We start from the raw sequence: 9,820 nt of genomic DNA, 5'->3' as shown, positions 1-9,820 counted from the left end.
CCCTGAAATGCAGAGCCTGAATGTTTCTGCACAGCTGTCCCCACCTTATGCCAGAGCTGTAGAATGCTTTAAAGATCCCATTTGAACAATAAGGTGGGATTATAACTGTGTGCTCTGCTTTGTTCACAGTATTGAGGAGCTCTCTGACTAAACACACCTTTCTCTTCCCAGCCCCCATTAAGCAACTTTTCTCCTTTCAGCTCAACTCAAATCTGCCACTTAATCATTAACTGTGTTGGTCTGTACCTAAAAATCATTCAAAATGAACCATTCAATTATTACTCAACGTAAACATCCAGAACAAGGCTGCCATTTTATTTCTTTATTTTAGAAATGATAAAGCACTCTGGAACTAAACTCTTGCTCTCTCCAACAGCAGCCGAGCCACTAAACTGATGACATGTGGATTAACCACACATTCCAGCAAATCATTGGTAGAAAGGGCTGTTTGTGAGGCATTTGGACTGCCATCTGAATCTGCTTGATGTGCAGGTTTTTCACAGTCATTACTCATTACCAGTTGCTTCTTGGTGCAGCGTGATCTTCTGTCATTTTCATGGAGATCTCTACTGTCACTTCTAACTGCAATGGTACCCATTGAGCTTATTTCTTGGGACTGTGGTAAAACTTGAACAAGATGAGGCCCAAAAGGTATTTTCTGCAACTTTTCTGCTGTAAATGTTGACAAGCCAAATTCGTGGGTTGGTAATCTGCAGCTCTCTGGTTCACAGCCAACTTCCCTTTTCTTCCTCTTGCATGAGGTGCTTGTCCTTTGCTCTGCAGCACTGCTGCTGGGATGTGCCTGCTCTGGGACATCTGTCTTTTGACACCTGAAATATGCAGATACTGCTTTATTCAGGTATTGAAGATTGGTTTCGTGGGATGTTGCCTCAACCTAGGAAAACATCCAGGATACACTCAGTTAAAAGGAGATGTTTCAACTCAGTGTTGCATGGTTAACTTGCTATGTGAGGGGAAGGAATTAAAAATTGTTAGGCAGCAGAAAGACTTGGAGGGAGCTAGGCAAAATGTCAGTAATTATCTGTTATTGCTGTTATAATGGGAGAAAGATAAGGCTTACCTCTGTGGGATTTAGCCAAAGATCTTCATCACTGGGATTTTCTGCTGATTTTATGGCACATACCAGCACTCGAGTTATTGCTTCTTCGACACGGGCCTCATGATCTGCATCCTGCCTCAGGGAAAGAGGAGGAAGAAGTGTTTGGAGATAGGTCAGCACTTGGGTCACTGCAGAAGCATGGAAGGTCTTGGGAAACACTAAATAGATGGCCTTGGTTTGGAAGCCATAGTTGTGTAGCCTTTTGGTGCTCCTACACATGCATACAGCCCCCACATGAGTAACAGCACAGGCTTTGGAGTGACTCATCTGAGATCCTATTCATCTGAGTAAGGATTGAGGAAAGGATTCTAGTATGCATTTATGATTTTTTCCTTACCAGTGTTCTGTCAATTGAATCTGGAGCTTGAATTGAATTACAATGCAGTGTTAGCATTTAATTCATGTATGCATTTATATAGCTCTCCAGGACTAGAAGGACCATGTAAGTACATCCTACATCTGGGTAGGAACAACACCAAGTACCAGTACAGGTTGGGGACTGAGTTCTTGAAGAGCTGCACGGGTGAAAGGGACCCTGGGGGTGCTGGTAGACAGAAGAATGACCATGAGCCAACAATGTGCCCTGGTGGCCAAGGAGGCAAATGGCATCCTGGCATTAGAAAGGGGGTGGTTTGTAAGTAGAGAGAGGTTCTCCCCCCCTTCTACTCTGCCCTGGTGAGGCCACATCTGGCATATTGTGTCCAGTTCTGGACCCCTTAGTTCATGAACGACAGGGAACTGCTTGAGAGACCCCAGTGCAGAGCAACCAAGATGATGAGAGTAGAACACACCCCTTATGAAGAAAGGCTGAGGGAGCTGGGTCTCTTCAGCTTGAAGGAGAATGAGGGGTGACCTCATTAATATTTATAAATACATAAAGGGAGAGAGCCAGGAGGATGAAGCCAGGCTATTCTCAATTATGTCCAGTGATAGGACAAGAGGCAACAGATAGAAACTTGAACATAGGAGGTTCCATATAAACACAAGGAAAATTTTTTTTACTGTAAGGGTGACACTGGCACAGGCTGCCCAGGGGGACTGTGGAGTCTCCTTCTCTGGAGACATTCAAAACCCACCTGGATGCTTTCCTATGTGATCTCCTGTAGGTGACCCTGCTCTGGCAGGGGGGGGACGGGGGGGACTCAATCTTATGAGTTACCTTCCAACCCCTGACTTTCTGTGATTCTGTGAAGCACATGGCAAATTTTATACATCTACATATTCTGCCTGATTTAAGTACTTAAAACACACGGGATGTTACAGCAAGGCAGCAACTACCTGGGGGCTACAGAGGCACGAGAGAGTCTTAAGGAAACTTAGGAAATATTTTGTATAACAATAGCTGACGTACACCTGCAGCTTTAAATATCAGCAGAAGGAAAACATGTTTCCTCTGAAAGCTCTCCTGCAAAACTAAATAGTAACTGGTTCTTTATTTTGGGCCTTCACTTCCTTCTGTTTTGGGGCCTTTTCCCTTGTGCAGCTGGGTACACCCAGCTTAGGGTGACAGAACAAAACTTTATAGGATCTTTTTAAGCTTTCCTTTGTACTAAACTGAATTTCTTGCATGAGGAAGGGAAGGGTATTCAGAAGGATACAATAAGACTCCAAATGAGTTGGGTGGTACAGTTATTTCAATGACAAATGCCTAGGAGTGGGTAGGTAAATTTGTTTTCATTGCGATACTTAGATGTACAGGTTTGGGAAGAAAGAGGTAACCTTGTCAACCCACAGCCTAAAACTGCCTAATTGTGGCTCCAGGGAACATGTCAAGAAAACCATGCCTCTTGCTAGTAAGAGGCTTGAAGGCAGCAATTCATCCTGGAATTCTGAGCAGAATTTGGGATAGAAGCAGACGGAAGTGCTCCTACTGTTTTGTGGCTTTGGATGCTTGACTTATTAATGGCCAAAATAACAAGGCACCAAAATACAGAGTCTGGTTATCTACAAGCAGAAATTATTTAAGGTGTTGCACTGTTGGTATTTACCCTGATCTGCTGAATAACTGTACTGATTGCACAAGAGAATGTTAGGAAGCAATGAATACTTTGAGTAGCTCACATCCAGCTGAAAACAAATTAAACTTCCACTCTCAAGTCTTGCCAATATAACTAATGGTTTCACTAGGGCTATAAATGTTGGCATGAGTCACATCTGTCAATATGAAAGCAGCTGCTAACAGCTGTAAGCAAGAACTACTTGATTTGGTCATGGAAATGTTCTCAGTACTGTCTTTTACCATAAATGTCAGAATTTATTTTCATGGATGGATTACCCAGCACCTAAAAGTGCTCCTATCATCAGCTGTAGGGATAATTTCTGTGAAGAGCATTCACCTGGGTTACAATAGCTATACTTGTTTATGGCAGCTTTTGATATTTGGGGAAGGGGAATGTCTGTGTTTTTCATTGGCAAGATCCAGCAAACTCTCCCCTGCTCATGATGCCATACAGATCACTATTTGCCCTTGCTATCACCAAGTGGGATCTTGGTGGCTTCTGTAAGATCTTGAAGGCCAGAAAGGCCATGGGGTTTAGCTCCACTGTTTTTTTTCTTACATCACATAAGAACAGCTGGAGATGCTACAGCTCATGCACCACCCAGGAGCCTCCCAGCCTGGCACAACTGAGACAGCCCTGAGCTTCTTCTCTAGAGGGGGATGATTTCTGAGGCACAGCTCAGTGTCCCAGTGTGTGTGTTGACATCAGGGTCTTTCCAAGCCTGGGGCATGCAGCCAGTTCCTCTGAATTACCTCAAAGGCTGCTCAAATTTAAGGCAGGCTTAAATGGTTGCTCTAAAACATTGTCAGTGCTTTCTCTGGCACTGGACACAGTCTGACTGTACTTAGGGCTATACAAGAACTCGGTATGGGCTGTGGGTCTGCTGTCCTTTCTAAATACATGGTCTCATCTGGAAAATTTCTGCATGAGGGAAACACCCCAACAGAGTTTCTCTGCTCTGCAAATGCTTGGTTTTGATGTTGCTATGAGAAAAGTATCGTGTGGTCCTTGAACAGCAGCTGAATGTATGTGTTCATCCCCCTGGGGATTTCCAGTCTAATAAAGGCTTAAAAAAAAAAAGAAAAAAGGAATACGTATTTTAGTGAGGCAGCTTTCACAGGCCATTTCAAAGGGTCTTTTTTTATATTAAGCTAGGATTAATGATAAAGTAATTTGAATGAGAAAACCTTCTGGAGCATTGAGATGATATCCCTGGAACCATCCCATACACACTGGTTAACATGAGGAAGAAAAAATCAAAGCCTGGGGAAAAGAAAATTAATTAAATACTTGAGAAAATCCAACTCCAGGCAAATCAAAACTATCACAGAGAATTGATAATTCAAAAATCCTCTACCAGCCTCTTCCTATCACATTAACCTGATTTAAATTCTAATATAGCTTTGCATGTAAGCACGTGCTTATGGTGAAGTTGCTGTTTTGTCATTCCCTATTCAGCACCAAACTAGTTGGTTCATAAGAAATTAGATATGAAAAGTTTTAACTGTTGCCTGATTGAGGTAAACATGCATATGATTTCTGGTGAACTGGGGCTTCAGATCTAGAATCTTGGAAGGTTCTTCAGGAAAAACTGTCTCCATAAGGGCTCTTCCCTCCCCACCCTCTGAATACAGTACACCCAACAGGGCAGAAGGGACAAAAGTCCAGGCAGACTTGGAAGTGCTACATCACCATGACATAAAAAGGGAGATACCAATTCAATCCAAGAGTTTATGCTGACAGTGATGGGATCAATGGATTCCACATAGTGCCACCAGTGCCTTGGAACCAGCAGGACCTGGAATTGGAAACATTGCATTAGGGTATCAGCAGAAGCCTGAAGAATGCTGAGGTATTTTAATTAATGTGATGTGAGATGCAGAGGCAGTGAGGCAAGGAATAAGGGTGGGAGTTGATCTTTATGTCTTTTTTATAAAAAGTCTCTTCTCAAGACTTAAATGCCCACTCTCTCCCCCCATAGTATCAACACTCTTTTGTGAGAAGTGGACAGAACTACCAGAACTACCTCTCATCCAAACTCCTCATGGGAGGCAGGATTGTAATCTCATAACTGCTGTAGCTAAGCAAGGTTTGGCCAAAGGGAATTCCAAAGGGAATGCAGCTGGGGCAGCAGTGGAGCAGGGCTTTAGAGGAAGTTTCAGCCAAACAAGAATTCTTTTGTAGACTCCAACTGAGTGGACTTCCCAGTTCATTTAGAAGGTCTGCCAGCTGGCTTCCCCAAAACACAGGTATTCTAATGCTCATCTGGGTGATTAACAAATCTATAGCTTTAATTCTGGTAAATAATTACCAGTATTAAACTTGTCATTTTTAGTAGATGGGGTTTTAAAAAAAGGCAGCCCAGAAGTCATGACAATCGAGTTTGGATCAGAGCTTTACAACTACATCAGGATGATAGCTGTGACATAAAATTGATTCTAACCCACTGCTTTTACGGTACAAAGACATTAATGTTGTTTTGATGATATAGTACAAGCTTTACAGATTACTGAGCATTAGATTAACATAGAGCTATCAAGAAAAGCATAAAAGATGGTTTCTGGCAGGGAATAAAAATGGTCAGAAATGGGGAAAAATTTACACTTCAGAATGCACAAAAGTGAAGCAATGATCTGTATCTGAATAACAGATAAGCCTTTCTCTTGGTAGATGCAAATTGCTTAAAAGAATGTCCTGCTACCTAGGCAGACCTGTGCTTCATTACATCAAAACTGTGCCAGTGTGAAAATGTCTGCATAGGAAACAATGACTGTGGCCTTAGTTCTGCAAACACAGGACAGTCAGAACAGAGTAATTTTTGGGCCACAGGATAAAACGTTCTTTACAGGTTTCAGTTTAAGGCAAACAGAAAAGCATTGGCTCTCAGAAACATTTGGAAATTGTACTTTAACCCAGTACAGAATAAAATGCAGAAACTCAGTCAGTAGAGGGCCATTATTTATAAAATATCACCAATTAAGTTATTCTTAAACATCCAAAAGTGTTGGAAAACCTACAGAGACTGAAGCCAAAACATGTTTTCAACACAGAACTAGTTTCAGAATGGTGCTTTGAAAAGTGTCATTACATTAAACTAACTAAACTCATAGCTGCAATGAGTTTATCTGTTACCAAGTGTTTGCCCACATTTCATTGACTGCAGAATCACTCAAAACCCCCACTCATCTGCTCCACAAGGGACCTCGTGCTGCACCCTGTTAAAGAGCCTGGGGGCTGTCCAAATGATGGGATATTGATGAAGCCTGGAAAAGTTTGGTGTACAGCAGAAGGCAGCACAGCTTCTGCAGAAAGTAGCTGCTTCCAACAACAGGGTCCTTACTGTGAGATTTGTGTAGGAACAAGCTGGAGAAGTGAATGAAGGCACCAGGGAGCTGGGGAACAGCGATGAGGGAGTAGGTAGCAAGAGGCAAATTAGGGGAAGTGCATAAATGTTTCAGTAAGAGGGGCTGCCTGGTAAAAACAAGATGGAAATGAGGAAGGGAATGTGCTGGTGCAACGTGATTCCTGAGCAATGCAGAGGCAGAATTGCTTTGGAAAGAGGAGGTGTAGCTAGGAGGAAAATACAATCCCCCTGAATAGTTGAGTCTTTTCAAACCAAAGGCAATGTCATGGTTTTAACACACGAGGACAGGTGAGCAACTTGGCTTTTGGAGAGACTTAACAGCTTTTACTTGCCAGCAGGTTTAGGGTAATAACTGCAAAGCTGATGCAATTTATAGCAGAGCTACAGAGCTGTGACTCAGAGGCAAAAGAGGTGCCATAAAGATACTTGCTATCCCTCTTTTATTTTTGGGCAAGCTTATGCTTGTTAAAATAAGATTTATGGCAGCAAGAAAATGGAAACTACTAAAAAGCAAAAGGACTTAAAACTTCAAGCAAGATGAAGAAATGGGGAAAAAAGTAATTAAAAATGCAAGATACAGCTGGCGAAAGAGCAGCAGAACTAATAAATGACAGAACAAAACCTCAGATCCAGCAAAAAGGAGTAGGATTCTTCTACCTTTACAAACTCATGTTTTCCTAGGTTTGCAAACTAGAAGCAAAAAACCCATCCCACTGCAAAATTAACAAAAAAAATCAGTGGCACTGCCCCCAGCTATCAATTTCACCATAAAATAAAGCAGTCTTCCATATGTTTATGAAGATGGGACACAGATTTAGCAACAGCTGAAACTACATTTCGAGAGGAAATGTGAAAGTAAGCCACAGTGAAATAATGCACACAAAATGGAGCAAACATTTTACTGGGAAAATGTGAAGTGCAAAAGCAAGACAGAACTATTCCAAGCTAAGAGATAATCTTCTATTAGCTGCTTTCCACAGAAATATCCAGCTTTGTGGGGTGGGCCCATACTGATCTGAACAGCAACCAATCAGATAATTTTATTATTTAGGCAAGGATAGCGGATGAAGTCAAGAGTAGGACACAAGTCCCAGAAAAGATAAAAAGAAATTCTGGTCTATAATGGGAGGAAGGAAACCATGAGAACAGTTGGGAGAGCAAGTGGAGCAATGCTGAAGACTTGTACAGCACAGAGAACAGAACAGGTTTAAATTCTCAGTGGACATGATTAACTTGATACAGTGCAAAGGGAGGGCAAAGGTGGAATTGCTTCAAAAAGAGAGCATACCCCGAAGTGAAATGTTATACCAAGAAATTCCTGCTCATTAGGAAAAGGTATTCAGGTAAATGCACAAGAAAAGGAAGCACTGAAGAACACCATTGTGATGGGAACAAAAAGATGGGGGCAGTGGGGGGACCCAAGCAAGTCCCAGAGCTGCTTGCGACCCTGGCGAATAAAATAAAATAAATAAAAGCACAGTCAGCTCTGTGGGAGCTCCACAAGGGGACTCTGAGACCTCAGCGACCCCAGCTGGTGCTTGGGTGCTAGGAAGGTGTTTCTTAGCCTGCCTCCCTCCTCCAGCTCAAGCTGGGGTCTTCCCAGCCACAGAAACTGAGCACAGCCCTGGGGCTGTGAGCAGGGAGGGGAAGGGGCTGTCACCAACCTGTGTCTGCAGGGACCCCAGTGAGGGATGGAGGGAAGCTCAGGGAAGAGGTGGAAAAGTAAAGTTAGGAACTGGCAGCTTTCACCTTTGGTTTGCTTGACTTTTTGGGCACTTGTAGGGTTCTCCATGTGTGTCAACAGTTCTAGAGTAAATTCAACTCCTGGACTTTGCCTCTTCTGTGGTGGAGATGATAGTTCCATCATGACATTACATTTTTTTTCTTCCTTCCCCAAAACAGAATTATCAACCATCTACTATGCATAATGCTGTGGACAACATTGAACTCTCATTTACTAAAATCACTTAAACTCTCCAGCAAAAGAAGTTTTGCACTGCAACTCAATTTAAAAAGTATTTTGAGTTGGAGCATGTAATCGCCTTTAAAAAAGTTTGAATTACTTCATTTCCTGACTTACTACAGCACTTGTTTTTGGTATTAATTATATTTTCTTGGTTATTCAGACTCTCCCCACTTCAAGCCCAACTTGAAGTTCTCACAACCTTTCTTTAAAGGTGGCACATAGGGAAATCCCTCCCTGAAGATTTCTGCTCCTTCTGGGTTGGGTTAGAAGTCAGAGGTCTGCTTGTGCTGCTGAGAGCTGTGGCTGCCCAGAAGGATCCCATGGTGGGTGAGATACCACAGGAAAAGAAAACCTTCCAGCTATACACAGGAACTACTCAGTGTTGTGGACACAGACTGAGTTTGAGGTGTGTTTCTTTAGCCTTTGTGGAGGCAGACAAGTAAAAGCAGGGGAGGAGAGCTTCTGAGCTTCTGAGCAGCAGACCACGTTGAGAGACAGCAAGCAGTAGTGTTGATCTTTTTAAAAGATATAAAAGAGAATAAAATATTCTCTCCCCACCCTGTGACAACGTTTTTCAAAGGTGGAAGGGAGCATCCTCCTCAGACTCAGTGTGCCTCTGAAACTACCACAATTAGGCCTTCACTTGAACCTGTGGTGTCTGGACCTGCACTGGGGCTTCTCTGGCTCCACGCTGCACTTGGGACAGTGCCAGGGAGCAGCTTGAGCTCTAACAGCTTGAGCCCTGGTGGGGGAGCAGGAGAGGGAATGGCATTGCTCGAGGGACCCCAGTGTGTTAGGTGCTTGTTCCTCGTGTCTGGAGTCTCAAATGTCTACCTTCTGACAGGCTGAGATGTGCTTTCTAATCTTTCTATCACTGTCTAGTTATAGGGATTAAGAGGAAGACAGATGAAAAGCAATTACATTAGCAAGCAGGAAGGAAGCAAGAAGCTGCTGAGAAGTGGGGCAGAGGAAGGAATGATCAATGGTTTTGTATTTGTACAGCATCTCAAGATTTTTGTGGGTGGTATTCATCTCTTCTATTTTTAATCATGAAAAAAAGTTAAGCATCTATGTGCGTAGGCTCCTTTTATAGCCTGTGCTGAGAGACAAGATGGGATGAATGTTCTTGCAGGACTGCAATTGTGTCAGAGAGGGAGGATGGGTTGCCTTGTAGAGGTGCCAGGTTCTTCCCACTGATGGCAGACAGGACATCTGTCCCAGATGGGGGTGAGGGTGGTGGATTCTACCTTAACTATCTTAACACTTGTCCCCCCAGAGTGTGGGGTGGAAGATACTAGAACAGACATGCGTTGCCCCATTTGCAATCTTTTAAGCAGAATTTGTATATTTGTGAAAACAATGAAGGTGTT

At 42.9% G+C, this 9,820-nt stretch overlaps 1 protein-coding gene across 5 annotated transcripts in view; it reads right to left on the bottom strand.

Moving 5' to 3' along the window:
* Positions 1 to 307: 307 nt before the first annotated feature.
* Positions 308 to 9,820, bottom strand: part of HSPBAP1 (HSPB1 associated protein 1) — a 35,993-nt gene continuing 26,480 nt past the window's right edge. For 4 of the 5 annotated variants that reach the window (XM_071746658.1, XM_071746662.1, XM_071746660.1 and 1 more), the window contains 3 exons: positions 4,835 to 4,918; positions 1,082 to 1,192; positions 308 to 895 (listed from right to left, as the gene is read on the bottom strand). In XM_071746658.1, coding sequence (XP_071602759.1) covers positions 353 to 895; positions 1,082 to 1,192; positions 4,835 to 4,918 — 738 coding nt within the window. In that variant the 3' untranslated portion in view covers positions 308 to 352. The remainder of the gene's footprint in view (positions 896 to 1,081; positions 1,193 to 4,834; positions 4,919 to 9,820) is intronic. The other variant, XM_071746659.1, reaches the window with a different exon arrangement.

The sequence above is a fragment of the Heliangelus exortis genome, chromosome 6 (assembly GCF_036169615.1).
Source record: "Heliangelus exortis chromosome 6, bHelExo1.hap1, whole genome shotgun sequence".
NCBI lineage: Eukaryota > Metazoa > Chordata > Aves > Apodiformes > Trochilidae > Heliangelus > Heliangelus exortis.
The sequence above is the reverse complement of the archived record's forward strand: the minus strand, read 5'-3'. Positions and strand labels throughout refer to the sequence as shown.